This window comes from Acanthochromis polyacanthus, chromosome 8 (genome assembly GCF_021347895.1).
Source record: "Acanthochromis polyacanthus isolate Apoly-LR-REF ecotype Palm Island chromosome 8, KAUST_Apoly_ChrSc, whole genome shotgun sequence".
In the NCBI taxonomy this organism is placed as follows: Eukaryota; Metazoa; Chordata; class Actinopteri; family Pomacentridae; genus Acanthochromis; species Acanthochromis polyacanthus.
In genome coordinates, this window is record NC_067120.1 from 39,062,049 (window position 1) to 39,077,391 (window position 15,343).

At 37.7% G+C, this 15,343-nt stretch overlaps 1 protein-coding gene and 1 long non-coding RNA gene across 4 annotated transcripts in view; both read left to right on the plus strand.

The window, feature by feature from the left end:
- kiaa1549la (KIAA1549-like a) overlaps positions 1-15,343 on the plus strand; it is a 144,709-nt gene that overhangs the window by 110,753 nt on the left and 18,613 nt on the right. The window contains exons 15-16 of the mRNA XM_051951865.1: positions 9,512-9,636; positions 13,653-13,873. Of these exons, the coding sequence (XP_051807825.1) occupies positions 9,512-9,636; positions 13,653-13,873 (346 nt within the window). The remainder of the gene's footprint in view (positions 1-9,511; positions 9,637-13,652; positions 13,874-15,343) is intronic.
- On the plus strand, positions 11,479-13,207 carry LOC127535048 (uncharacterized). Of its 3 annotated transcripts, XR_007943693.1 has the most exons (5): positions 11,593-11,657; positions 11,791-11,923; positions 12,095-12,113; positions 12,247-12,797; positions 12,893-13,207. It is a non-coding gene; the product is annotated as an uncharacterized LOC127535048 (long non-coding RNA). The 3 variants fall into 3 exon arrangements; XR_007943692.1 differs by lacking the exon at positions 12,095-12,113 and having other exon boundaries at positions 11,791-11,942; XR_007943694.1 differs by lacking the exons at positions 11,791-11,923; positions 12,095-12,113 and having other exon boundaries at positions 11,479-11,600; positions 12,893-13,205.

Genomic DNA, 15,343 nt, shown 5'->3' on the forward strand with positions numbered 1-15,343 from the left:
AAACACGACACAAAAAAGAAAAATCAGACAAAATGACAAAGTATTTAAAAATGAGAAGAATAAGATAAAAAAATGAGGAAAATGAAACCCCACATAAAAATTAGAAACTCAAGACAAAAAATGAGAAAAATAAAAATCAGAGACATCAAATTAGAAAAAAAATTACAAAATTAGAATAGCAAGACAAAAAATAGGACATAAAAAGGGACAAGACACACACAAAATTAGACTATATGAGACTCCAAATGAGAAAACATTTAAAAATGAGAAAAAACAAGAACAAAATGAGACATAAAATAAGACAAATAAAACCCAAAATTAGAAAAAAAATTGTCGACTGATCATACCAAAGATCAGATTTCTGTTTTCTGGTGGCGAAGCTTCAAATGTGCAGCTGTTGTGTTCACTGACACCATTTTCTGCTGGTTTAACCAACATTTAGCTTTTTCTCACAACACAATTTCACACATCACAGTAACAAAGCACAGGTGTGAAAAATGCAGTTAATGATGGATGACCTCTTCCAGTGGCAGGTCCTGATGTTGAACATGAATCTCACACCGTCTGGGTTTATGGGGACTTTAACGGAACAAGGAGAAGAACTGGGGGTGCTTTGTTTGATTTTACTACTACTATTTTAGCTACTTAAGTATAAAAAATGGCCACAAAACAGTGAAAAGCTTTTAGAAAAACACACAAATGTTGCCAAAAATGCCACAGTTTGCACGCATTTTACTCATCAGATTATGTTTATACTTTATTTCTTTGCATTAGCTACCAAAAACTGGACCAATAAAAACCCCAAAACCTTATTTAAATTTGGGTGCCGTCCCCTATAAAGTAGTGTCTTTACGCAGTGATGCTCTGCTCCAAGTGCTCCTGCAACATTCGGTAGTTCTTTCCCCGAAGTCTATCCACCTCTGGTTGTCTCTGGAGGCTCTACAGTTCTTCATATCTGTAAAAATCTGAATCTTAGCTGAGATTTTTTTTACTTTTTTGCCACTTTCAGGGCAAATTTCATTCTATGTAAGCTGCCAATTGCCCTTTAATGATTGTTCTGGTACTTGGACATGTGAAAATGGACGTTCTTGCAGGATTTGCTGGATCATCTACCAGCGGAACTTCAACAATTCAATCATTTATAGGTATTGGCTCCTTACTGGCTGTGGAAAACACCCAAAAATGCATGAATAGTTGGTAGAAACAGCTTTTAGGTGCAATATCCATTGGAGTAGTGTCTTTATCCAACAATACTCTGCTCCCAGTGCTCCTGCAACACTTCCAATGTTCCTGGAAATCTTAATATGCAAACATGAGGCGTACCAACGGCAATTAGCGTCAACTTAAATTTCATTTTAGAAGTATAAGGTTAGATATTAGATCGGTTATTGGGTTTAAGCAACACTCGAAGATTTGTTAAAATCCTTCATCCAGTGTCCCAAAAAAAAGAAACTTTACAATAAAAAGAAATGAAAAGATGTGATTTTAAACACACCAAAAGCTGCTCATTCTCACAGGTAAAGGCATCGTGGATAGGGCTGGACCCGAATATCCAAATATTCATTCGCTACGGCGGTATCTGGATATTAATTTTGTTGTCCAAACATTCCGGTCGGACGTTACCGGGCGAAAAGAATATTGAGCATTACTGTCTTCCCTCCGCCTTCGGCCCACATCGGCACTTATCGGCTCATCTCGTCCTGTGATCACATAAACATTTACACATATGTCTGTGATCACCCCCTCCTCCCCCCAGACGAAAATATTCGGAGCTCGTCTCTTCCCTTTGTCTTCGGTCCACTTCGGCTCATCCCGTCGTGTTCGGCTCATCTCGGCTCCTCCATTCATGTTTCTTACCACCTGAATGGCCGGGTTGCTGCCCACTCTGACGTCACGCTTCACTTCGTTGCATAAACACAAGACAAGATGCTGAAGACCTCCGCTGTTTAGGAATTCTTCAGTTTAACTGAAGACAAAACGAAGGCAAAATTTGGACCCAGGAGACCAGACGAACGGATCCGAATATTCGGGCCGTCTCCACCACAAGCCGCCGCCGCGCCGCCATGGAATATTCGGAACGAATATTCGGGTATTCGTCTTTAATAGGGCTCGAATATTTGGAGGCCAGAAACCACTATTCGGACCAGCCCTAATCGTGGATCAACAGATCTGTTTCATAAACTCTAAAACCTCCTGCTTCTTGCTCGCTGACATTCTGGGGACGCTGCGGTTTTCAATCTCTTTTGCATCAGCAGACCAACGTTCATGGCAATTTGTGTGATTTATAGTGTTTATGGGAGCGCATGAATGAAGGAAAACCCCGGGGAGAGGAGGGAAGATGAGTAATCGTCTCATTTTGTCAGAGCCGGAGATGGACAGAAGTAGTGTCTTCAAAAAGAAAACAAAAAACGAGGATGAGAACGGAAACACTGATGTTTCTGGAGAGGAAAATCCAGATGTTTAGGACACCTTTCCTTCTGTTTCATCTGCACATTTGCACATAATAAGACTATGTAGCTGCTTATTGCATTTCAAAAGCAATTATCCTTTAATAGTTAATGGTGCAGAGAAGCTGGAAAGGTGAAGAAAGCACTTACCAAAAGGTCCTGGGTGGGATTAAAGTGGCTCCAATTGATGCTCTTCTTCACCTAAAGGTTAATGACGCTGCTCTTCCTTTTATGTCCAATATGTTGAAACCTTAAAAACAGATGAAAATCCATTTTTTAACCTCGTTAACGGGACTATATGGTGTTTTTTTTAATGTGCTGGAAGACATATGAATAAAATAAGAGGTCAAATTCAGTCTCAAAAACACAGATTCAAACTTTTAAGGTTTCTGATGTCACAAACCTGAACAACCAATCCTGTCATCACTCTTAGACTACTTTCTCTGACCACAGTAGCTTAAAATTGTGTAGAATGAAGCGATTTTACAGAGTTGTAGGTGAGCTGGTGCGTTTGAACTGCAGGGAATTTATAAATCTGCACGTTTGAAGTGTTTTTAAGGCTGAAATTGAGTATTTTTATGAAAGAAACCTTAAAAATGTGCAACTTTAATGCACAGAAATTATGTTTAGGGGTTAAATCAACAACCAGAGTTGGCCTTTAAAACAATAATCGTCATCCATAGTAACACAGCTTGAAACTGGGCATGTGGTGGTTTTAACAGGAAGTACTTACAAAATAAAGTTAGATTTCTTTGCTCGGAGGTGGAACTGTTACTGACTATGAGACAGTCATGGTGATATTTTCCAGTTTTTACAGCCTCAGTTCTTAGTTCCTCCCATTAGAGATGTGATCAGGGAAGTGGAGACATTTAACAAAATAAGACGGATAACCGTTATTTTTTGTTGTTGTTCAGCCTAAACTTGACTGATGGACTGGGACATACTAAATCTGTTTCTGGCGTTTTGTATATCATGGAATCATCGCAGCAGTGTAGAGCTGCATCTGAGCCTTTTTAAAAGCAGGGATGAACTGAGACAACAGAGCAACAAAAAAAGACTGAAAATGACAAGAATTGAAACAAAAAAGAACAAAATAGTTTGAAAATAACAAAAAAAAGTTAAAAACAACAACAAAGAGATTAAAAATGTCAAGAAATTGACAAAAAACAACAAAAATAGATTGACAATGACAGAACAATAGACATAAGTTTAAGAAAAGGCTGAAAATACAACAATATGAGACAACAAAACAACACAGAGAATGAAAACGACAAAAAAAGAGACAATTAACAACAAGAGACTGAAAATAAAAAACAACAAGAGATTGAAAATGACTAAAATTTGCCAAATAATATTACAAAAAGATAGGAAATGAAAAAGAGACCAAAAACAACAAGAACATATAGAAAATTACAACCAAAAAATTGACACAACAAAAATGTTGAAAATGACAAATATTGGCCAAAAAACACAAAAAATTGAAAGAAAATAGACAAAAAAATGAAAAAAGATTGGAAGTGAAAAAAACTTTTAGCAAAAAAACAACAAAAATAGATAGAAAATTACAAAAAAATGACAAAAAGACAACAAAAAATGAGAAAAAATTAGACAAGTAACAACAAAGAGATTGAAAATAACAAAATGCAGACAAAAAATGTTCCAAGTGAAAGAAAAACAACGTTGAAAGGATGCAAAAATGACTAAAATTAGCCAAATAAAATTACAAAAAGATAAGAAATGAAAAAAGAGACCAAAAACAACAAGAACAGAGAAAATTACAACAAAAAAATTGACACAAGACAACGAAAATGTTGAAAATGACAAATATTGGCAAAAACACTACAAAAAAATTGAAATGGAAAAAATAGACAAAAAACTGAAAAAAGATTGAAAGTGACAAAAACTTTGAACAAAAACAACAAAAACAGACAGAAAATTACAAAAAATTGACAAAAAGACAACAAAAAGTGAGAAAATGACCAAAAAATTAGACAAGAAGCAACAAAGAGATTGAAAATGACAAAAGGCAGAAAAAAATGTTCCAAGTGAAAGAAAAACAACCTTGAAAAGATGCAAAAATGACTAAAAAGTGACACAAAATGAACAAAGTCAGACATAAAATGTTCCAAATGAAACAAAAACAACCCTTCTCCAACCTTTTCCCTCCTGATAAATTGGCCGGTGAGGCTGTAACCTCCATACAGCTACAGACGTGAAGCAGCAGATTCACCGTCTTCACCTCCCAGAAACCAGCTGCAGACTGCTGTTTGTTGAGCAGCTGGTGTTTCTGCAGGTCAGAGTTCTGGTTCTCCTCATGTCCAGTCGGTTCTGAGCAGCAGATTAAACAGCAGAGAGGAGCAGAGTTGAAGCTTCGTCCTCGTAAAGAAGCTTTGGGCCGCGTGATGTCGTCCAGCGAGTCACGGAGGAGTCGCTTCAACACAACGCCGTCCATCTGCTGCTGCACCGAAACACAGCAGCACGTTCATGCTGTTAGCCAAGCAGCTGGACACAAACCTGCACTGCAAAAACTCACAATCTTACCATGTCTGTTGTCTTATTTTTAGTCAGAATGTCTCATCCCACTTGATTTAAGAGAAATTCACTTAATAAGAGACATTTCAGCAGATGGAGGGACTTGTTTAAAGACAATGCCTCTTAAATATCTCGTTAAGTCAAACAAACTTGAACTTATCTTGTTTTAAGCCTCTTGTCATCCCGCGGGTCAAATTGACCCATTTTAAAGTTTAAAAATGTGGAAATAAAAAATATTTTCACAGTGACAACTTCCACATTTTCAACATTTTTTGGGAAATTTTTTAACATTTTTTGGTGGAAAAAAAAATGTTAAAAAATGTTTCTGTAACAAAATATGCTGGATTTTGTTAGATTTTTTTCTGAATGTTCTTAAAGAAAATATTAGAACTTTAGATATTATTAGGATTTTTTGGGAAGATTTTTATTCATTTTTTATAAATTTGTACAATTTTTAGATTTTTTAAAAAATTTTATTTCTTGCCAAATTTGTTTTTTTTTTTTTTAAATAAAACTTTTAAGGGAAACTTTTGAGGAACTTTCTTCCTGAAGATTTTACTTTTTTTTTTTATAAATTTGTGGAATTTTTTTACTGAATTTGTGGATTTTTTTCATACAAGGGAACAATATTTTTTGTTGCTGTAAATGAGGAAAACAGGAGGGTTAAGACACTAAAGGTTGACAATCCTGGTAAAATAGAGCTAAAAATAGGTTTTCCCTGCTAATTTTAAGATCTCAGTATTCTAAATATCACATCTTATTTCAAGAAATCTTACCAAGACACTTTTACTTGTTCTACTGGCAGATGTTTTTCACTTATTTCAAGGTCGAAGTTGCTTGAAATAAGTTTCTTTTTCCTTGTTTTGAGAGGGGCATTTTTTCCAATGTGCTTCTTTTTTTTAAACTCACTCTGTGGTCGAATCGCTTCAATCCAATTCTGCAGTTTCCATCACGAGTTAATCTCATTTTCAAGGTGACTAAATGAGACAAACGTTGTTGTTTTGAAGCAGAAAACGACAAAAAACAACCAGCTGAGGCTCCAGGAGGTCTGGGATGTTCAAGAACTTCCTGCAGGAAACCCATTAAAATAGCATCTTTATGTAGAATAAACCTGCAGTCACACTTATTATAGAATCGGTTTTAGGTTTGAATGTTTATTTTTTCATAACATATAAAATCTTTTTGTCTTCTGGGTCTGGAAGATAAAACCAGAGCTCATTATTGCTGCTGCTGTTTTTTTCTTAAACACTCCAGAATTAATTCATTATTTGTAGCTTCAGGATCTTTTTTCTTCATTAATTGTAGTTTTTGGCAGTAAATCATGGAGCAGATTTGGAATCTTGTCAGACTTTCTGCCAACAGATTTGTGTTTAAATGACTTGAATGATGAAGTTCCTTTTTTGACAAAACCTAAAAAAAAAGTCTCCATTTTTATCAGGAACCTGTACACTGTTGTATAATATTTATTTGTTATAGTTGGAGGGTAAATAATAACAATTCGATAAAATAAGCCCATTTTAATTCCACGGTGGTGAATAAACAGCGAAGGGGAAACATTTCAGAAAAAAAGGAAACATTTATTTAAAATACATAATTAGTGGCTCACATAATACTGACAGACAATATTAATACTGAACAGATTTGTCCATTATTAAAAATAAGAAACTCTGGTTTATGAAGAAAAACTGATATAGCACAGAATTTTTAAATTATCATTGACTTTAATTTGTAAGAGCTATTTTTTAATATTTGTTATAAATCTAATCTACTGATCTAAGTGAACGTTTAAAGCTGCAAACATTATTTTGATGAGCTGCTTTGACTCATTAATGTTGGATCTACTTCATGTTTTGTGTCATTTAAACCCAGATTTTTGCATTTTAAAAACCTTAAAAAACCAAATTTAAATTGAAGCGACTTCATGAAACTGGCTTGAAAACTTAATTTACCATAAATTTTCATTGACAAACTTTTTATTGCTAATTCCCCTCCTGTGTCTGTTAAACACTGGAGAAGTTTGTTGAATTTGCTAAATTAAAATTTGTGTTCAGAATTATAGTAGTTAAATACATAATATAGCTCAGCAACAGAATTGGGGTTAGCTTAATTTTAATGAATAATTACATAAATAAACATATTTATGCTGCCAATCATGAGGTCATTAAAATACCTGATTGAATGTAGTGGAAAAGCTAATTATCTGAATTAAATATAGTGTTTGTTGTTAGAAGTTGTCATAACTCTGAAGGATTGATGCTTTTAAGTTTTATTATTGAACTGAAACATTGTTTTTTAGATTGTAGAATAACTTCTGCTGCAGAAAGAAAGAAAAGTCGGTTCTAAATCCCATTTTCTCTCGTTTATTTTCTGTTTGTTCATACAAAGGACCAGACAATGTGACCCATTCTGCTGCTCGTCCTTCACCAGCAGATCTGTGCTTTCAATCTCTCTCTTCAAAAATCAATAACATGTTTTCCCTCTAAACGCTTTCTTTCATTTGATAACGAGAGTCAAACTTCTCAAATGTTAAATATCATCAGCAGAAGCACCCAAACAACAACAACAACAACAACAACAACAATGAACAAGACTCAGACACCCTCAGTGCAAGAAGGAGCGCTACCGCAGGTCCTTCATCCCCACTGCCATCAGACTGTATAACACTACTGTGTAGTTGTTATTATGTGCAATATTTATTATCTTGTTCTTGCACTTTTGTGACTTTTGCACTCCTGTTTTTTGTTTTTGTTTTTGTTTCTAAGAGCCCTGTAATGTTAAATTTCTCCTTTGTGAGATTAATAAAGTCTATCTTATCTTGTCTTATCTTAACAACTTGTCCTGAATAAAAGAAAATAGCAGGTCAGGGAATGAAATGAACAAGTAAAGAAACATTTGATGGAACATTTTGATGTAAATTTGTACAAAATGAAACCTTGAGCCTCAAATATTTGCTTTCTTATGCTGACCGAACCCAAGCTGAACATACTGGAGACTTCTTATCCTTTTTCTTTTCTTTTCTTTTCTTTTCTTTTCTTTTCTTTTCTTTTCTTTTCTTTTCTTTTCTTTTCTTTTCTTTCAGTTCAGTAGCTCAGCTGATGCGTCGCCTTACTAACCTAAATAGCTTTCTGCGGTTTCTCTTTCACGCGTTTCACAGGTCTTATGCGGCATTTAATCTCGTTTTCCTTCCAAATGTTGTGTTTTTTTTCCTCTGGAGAGTCTTTCATTTCTGCCGTGTCGAGAGTTCATGTCGTGGGAGGGAACGTTCTGTTCTTCTGTTCTTCTGCTAACTCAAAGCTGCTCAAAGTAACAAAAGGACCAAAATGTGAAACAACAATTCAGCAAAAGTGAGCTGGAAAAATGTTAATAATCTGGTGAATAAATCTGATGAAAGCCCTGCACAGGAAGAACCAGAGCAGCTGGCATGCTAACGGAAGCTAACTGCTAGCATCTCAAACATTTTGCACATCGTGGAAAAGATGAATGTTTTTTGTCCGTTATCTAATAAAAATGAAAAGGCACATTAAAGTAAACTATTTCAAGCGTTTTGTGTCTTACTTTTGCAGATTATGACTTATAGGACATAAAATGAACTGAAACTGAGGCTAATTCACACAGACTCACCAAAACTGGACAATAGAAGATTGGAAGAACGTTGTCTGATCTGATGAGTCTCCATTTCAGCCGCGACATTTAGATGATCAGAATTTAGCAGAAACAACATGAAAGCATGGATCCATAAAGCTAGACAAAAAAACAAAAAAAACATTGCAAATGACAAAAAATTAGATTAAAAATACAACAAAAGGTTGAAAATGATTTTTAAAAATCCATAAAAAAACAACAAAAATAGATTGGAAATGACAAAAAATGAGACAAAACAACAACAAGGTTGAAAAAGCATCGGAATGGTTGTGACTTATAGGACATGAAATCCTATGACCAAGCAAGCAGAGAGCATTGTGTTAGTTCAGCTGCCAACGGGACACCATGACAAAGACTTATGTGGTGTTTAATGACCTCCGACCAGAACTCAAGTGTCTATTTCAACAGCTGATAGAAAAAATCCCAAACTCTGAATAGAAACCCTTCCAGTAAAAGTTAACTGTGCAGCATCAGTTACCGTGGTGATCTAAATGTGCAGCATCAGTTACCGTGGTGATCTAAATGTGCAGCATCAGTTACCGTGGTGATCTAAATGTGCAGCATCAGTTACCGTGGTGATCTAAATGTGCAGCATCAGTTACCGTGGTGATCTAAATGTGCAGCAGCAGTTACCGTGGTGATCTTGCTGCGCAGCATCAGTTACCATGGTGATCTAGCTGTGCAGCATCAGTTACCGTGGTGATCTAGCAGGCTAAGACTGAACTGAACTCATTCATCTCACTTTCTCTTGAACCTTGAATCCAACTTCATTTACAAACTTTTTCCTCCTTTAATATTAAACTCTGATTTTCCAAACACTGCTCAACCTTCACATCTAGACCGCCTCTGTTTGCTTATTTCTGACCTGCCTGTATGTTTCTTCCCCTCAGACCCTTATGAAGACCACTCAGGCTCCCTCCGCCTCATCACCATCAAACCCATGACAGCCCAGCCGACCTACTCCTACCCCTCCTCCTCCTCCCACAGCCAGGACTCGGTCGTCGTCAACGGGGAGGTGAGTCTGTACACAGCGTTCAGATACGTTTCCTCAGAGCTCTGCTGTGAGGTAAGCAGGCGTGTTGACAGCGTGGAGCAGAAAAACTAGGACATCATCGGGATGAGTCACTCAGACAGATACAGTAGAGCAGCCATGTTTGTGTCGGTGATACCAGGAGAGCTAAAAGACACAGAACCCTATCCGATGTGAGATCAGGTCGTACAGCTGAACAGATTAAAGCTTTGAGGTGCATCTATTGTTGCCTCCATCCGCTCTGCTTCCCCTCATCCACCATCGTAGTAACATAACCACTCCTCAGAGACACTCTGAGCTGCTTCTGAATTTAGCTGCTCCAAACGTCACTCCTCTGGATCTGCAGCGACTCACGATAAACCGTCCGTCAATCTATTAACACCACAGCAGATAAAACAAACCCTCAGGGAGTCTCCAGTTCATCTGCTGCCATTTACTGACGCACGCGAGCAGTAAATATCATGTTCAGAGTGTGATATGCTCCTGGTTTATCTGACCGAGGGGGTGATGAACGCTAAACATCACGGATCAAGTTTATTTTTGCCTCCGATCCAGTCTGAGTCATCTAATATTCAGTGATCGCAGACCTCAGTGATTCCTTTCAGTGAGTTTGTCAGACAATTATAACAGTCTGGAGCAAAAACAAACACTTTATCTGTGACATAGACAAACGGCCGATCATAGAAATGTCCAGATCTAGTGTTTTTTGTCATTTAATATTTAGCATTTGAAAAAAAGAGTACCAATCAAATATCTATGGAGTTTTAGAGGGTAAATGTAGCATTAGAGGGTAAATGTAGCGTTAGAGGGTAAACGTAGCGTTAGAAGGTAAACGTAGCGTTAGAGGGTAAATGTGGCGTTAGAGGGTAAATGTGGCGTTAGAGGGTAAATGTGGCGTTAGAGGGTAAATGTAGCGTTAGAAGGTAAATGTGGCGTTAGAAGGTAAATGTGGCGTTAGAGGGTAAATGTGGCGTTAGAGGGTAAATGTGGCGTTAGAGGGTAAATGTAGCGTTAGAAGGTAAATGTAGCGTTAGAGGGTACATGTAGCGTTAGAAGGTAAATGTAGCGTTAGAAGGTAAATGTAGCGTTAGAAGGTAAATGTAGCGTTAGAGGGTAAATGTAGCGTTAGAAGGTAAATGTAGCATTAGAAGGTAAATGTAGCATTAGAGGGTAAATGTAGCGTTAGAAGGTAAATGTAGCATTAGAGGGTAAATGTAGCGTTAGAAGGTAAATGTAGCGTTAGAAGGTAAATGTAGCATTAGAGGGTAAATGTAGCGTTAGAAGGTAAATGTAGCATTAGAAGGTAAATGTAGCATTAGAGGGTAAATGTAGCGTTAGAAGGTAAATGTAGCGTTAGAGGGTAAATGTAGCATTAGAGGGTAAATGTAGCGTTAGAAGGTAAATGTAGCGTTAGAAGGTAAATGTAGCATTAGAGGGTAAATGTAGCGTTAGAGGGTAAATGTAGCATTAGAGGGTAAATGTGGCGTTAGAAGGTAAATGTAGCATTAGAGGGTAAATGTAGCATTAGAAGGTAAATGTAGCATTAGAAGGTAAATGTAGCATTAGAGGGTAAATGTAGCGTTAGAAGGTAAATGTAGCGTTAGAAGGTAAATGTAGCATTAGAGGGTAAATGTAGCGTTAGAGGGTAAATGTAGCGTTAGAAGGTAAATGTAGCATTAGAGGGTAAATGTAGCATTAGAGGGTAAATGTAGCGTTAGAAGGTAAATGTAGCGTTAGAGGGTAAATGTAGCATTAGAGGGTAAATGTAGCATTAGAGGGTAAATGTAGCGTTACAGGGTAAATGTAGCGTTAGAGGGTAAATGTAGCATTACAGGGTAAATGTAGCGTTACAGGGTAAATGTAGCGTTACAGGGTAAATGTAGCGTTAGAGGGTAAATGTGGCGTTAGAGGGTAAATGTAGCATTAGAGGGCTAATGTAGCGTTACAGGGTAAATGTAGCGTTAGAGGGTAAATGTGGCGTTAGAGGGTAAATGTAGCGTTAGAAGGTAAATGTAGCGTTAGAGGGTAAATGTAGCATTAGAGGGTAAATGTAGCGTTACAGGGTAAATGTAGCGTTAGAGGGTAAATGTGGCGTTAGAGGGTAAATGTAGCATTAGAGGGTAAATGTAGCGTTAGAAGGTAAATGTGGCGTTAGAGTGTAAATGTGGCGTTAGAGGGTAAATGTGGCGTTAGAGGGTAAATGTGGCGTTAGAGGGTAAATGTAGCGTTAGAGGGTAAATGTAGCGTTAGAGGGTAAATGTAGCGTTAGAAGGTAAATGTAGCGTTAGAGGGTACATGTAGCGTTAGAAGGTAAATGTAGCGTTAGAAGGTAAATGTAGCGTTAGAAGGTAAATGTAGCGTTAGAGGGTAAATGTAGCGTTAGAAGGTAAATGTAGCATTAGAAGGTAAATGTAGCATTAGAGGGTAAATGTAGCGTTAGAAGGTAAATGTAGCATTAGAGGGTAAATGTAGCGTTAGAAGGTAAATGTAGCGTTAGAAGGTAAATGTAGCATTAGAGGGTAAATGTAGCGTTAGAAGGTAAATGTAGCATTAGAAGGTAAATGTAGCATTAGAGGGTAAATGTAGCGTTAGAAGGTAAATGTAGCGTTAGAGGGTAAATGTAGCATTAGAGGGTAAATGTAGCGTTAGAAGGTAAATGTAGCGTTAGAAGGTAAATGTAGCATTAGAGGGTAAATGTAGCGTTAGAGGGTAAATGTAGCATTAGAGGGTAAATGTGGCGTTAGAAGGTAAATGTAGCATTAGAGGGTAAATGTAGCATTAGAAGGTAAATGTAGCATTAGAAGGTAAATGTAGCATTAGAGGGTAAATGTAGCGTTAGAAGGTAAATGTAGCGTTAGAAGGTAAATGTAGCATTAGAGGGTAAATGTAGCGTTAGAGGGTAAATGTAGCGTTAGAAGGTAAATGTAGCATTAGAGGGTAAATGTAGCATTAGAGGGTAAATGTAGCGTTAGAAGGTAAATGTAGCGTTAGAGGGTAAATGTAGCATTAGAGGGTAAATGTAGCATTAGAGGGTAAATGTAGCGTTACAGGGTAAATGTAGCGTTAGAGGGTAAATGTAGCATTAGAGGGTAAATGTAGCGTTACAGGGTAAATGTAGCGTTAGAGGGTAAATGTGGCGTTAGAGGGTAAATGTAGCATTAGAGGGTTAATGTAGCGTTACAGGGTAAATGTAGCGTTAGAGGGTAAATGTGGCGTTAGAGGGTAAATGTAGCGTTAGAAGGTAAATGTAGCGTTAGAAGGTAAATGTAGCGTTAGAGGGTAAATGTAGCATTAGAGGGTAAATGTAGCATTAGAGGGTAAATGTAGCGTTACAGGGTAAATGTAGCGTTAGAGGGTAAATGTAGCATTAGAGGGTAAATGTAGCGTTACAGGGTAAATGTAGCGTTACAGGGTAAATGTAGCGTTAGAGGGTAAATGTGGCGTTAGAGGGTAAATGTAGCATTAGAGGGTAAATGTAGCATTAGAGGGTTAATGTAGCGTTACAGGGTAAATGTAGCGTTAGAGGGTAAATGTGGCGTTAGAGGGTAAATGTAGCGTTAGAAGGTAAATGTAGCGTTAGAAGGTAAATGTAGTGTTAGAGGGCAGGATGTACTGTGGTTCCACAATCTCCAACAGATGTGTAAAGCCTGTTTTCTCTACATGATGTCTGTAAATGTATCATAGATCAGCTGTAGTTCCTGGCTGTTCCACCAGGTGGAGCTTCTTCCTGTTTAATCCTCTAGAGACCAGAGGAGGCATCACTCAGACAACAGTTCATGTTGGGAAGCAGAGAGCATTGTAGGAGTTTAGCTAGCAACAGGGCACCATGACAAAGACTTCTGTGACGCTTAATGACATCTGACAAAGGCTAGGACAATTAAATTAGGACATCTCTACCAAAAAGTCATGAGAAAAAATATAGCTAAAATGACAAAATTTGTCCTAAAACAGATTAGAGACTAAAAAAGACTTCAATCCAGACTTAAGCTTCCTGTTTGCAGGCAAACCACGGTGGGTTGAAGCAGAAGTCGGACATTGAGCACTACCGGAACAAACTGCGTCAGAAAGCTCGGCGAAAAGGCTACGGCGAGTTCTCGCTGTCCGAGACCGGTAGCCACGGTTACAGCCACCGCGACTCCAGGCACAGTCGCCATGACAACGGGGTCAAAGAACCAATGACCGCCGAGGAGAAGAGGGCTTCGTTCGCAGGATGTCACAAGAGGTACGTGGTGGTTCGAGTGAATGTACCGTCAACTTCAACAACACTGAAAACAGAAAATAAGTATGGCTGACAATCCACCAACAGCTGTGAAAAAAGAGGCAAAACAACGCAGTGTAGTAGCTATTTCTGACATTTTAAAGTTCTTGTATCCTCAGAAGCACATCCTCTGGTACAATACTGTGGCATTTTTGTGATACTTTTGTCTCGCCTTACTGTCATAAACACCTGCTTGTATGGTATTTTGGGCCTTTTTCCATGGGACTGGACCTTTGTGGTACTGTACCAAACATTTTGTGGTATCATATCATACATTCTGTAGTAGCACTCAGCAGCAGCACTCATTTTGTAGTAGTATAGGACAAATTCTATCGTACTAGCACCTCACTTTGGGTACCAAGATTAAACAAATCAAAAGAATCAATGAAAGAATCGAAAAATGTGTAACGACATCAAAATTAGAGGTTTGGACTCGACTGTCAAAAGTCCTGTTTCATTATCGCAGAATATGAGGTTTTCTACCCATACTGTGGTTTCTATCATAAATTCCTGTGGTACTCATCGTTTGGATGGTATTTTGGGACATTTAGCACAGGATTGTACTTCAGGCTCTGTATACTATGGTGCTTTAGGACATTTTACACATTGTCCAGTATCTCTGCAGTACTTTACCATGTATTTTGTGGTACTGCGCTGAGAAGAAGCCTCTACTTGTCACAGTTACAGTAAAGCACTGTAAAATCTGTTGTTTTTGTATATCCAAGCATGTTAGGAAGTTGTAGTCAGAGCAGAGAACCTCAACCACTAAGCCACAAAAAGTGCAATTCTTGGTGAAATTGCGAGCATGATTGGTGAAAACAGCTGCTTGCAGTCATTAGAGATTGTCCACTTGAACAAATGTAAAGGAGAAACCTGATATTGAACCTGCATCCAAGCTACATCCTACACATCCTATAGTAGCAGTACCCCATGTTCCTGTGGTAAATTACCATGGTACTCTGGTATTTTTAGGCCTGAACTCTGCAGAGGATCGAACAAATCAAAAGAATGAACCACAGAATAAAAGTATGTTTGACAAGCCCCAAATTAGAGGATTAGACTCGACTATCAAAGCAGGATCCTGTTTCATTAAAACTCTTCTGTATTTTTTATTCATCGTCATCATTCGGGCGGTTAAACTAAGCGCTGTTCAGCCGCCCGATGATGTTCGGCAGAATGAGTCTCAGTTTCATGAAATAGTTTTATTAATGCCTTTTCACTTGAGTCTGTACTAATATAATGCAAAATAAATGGTATTTTTACACCGAGAACGATAAGCTAACGAGTTCTGTGGCTGTGCAGCATAGTTGCTAAGCAACACATAAGGAGAGAGTGAGTACTGAGGGGTGAGTTTTGGTCAGCACATTAATATTTTACTGTTCGTACAGATCAGCGTCTGCTTTGTTTTTCTTTGTTACCAACATTCAACACCCT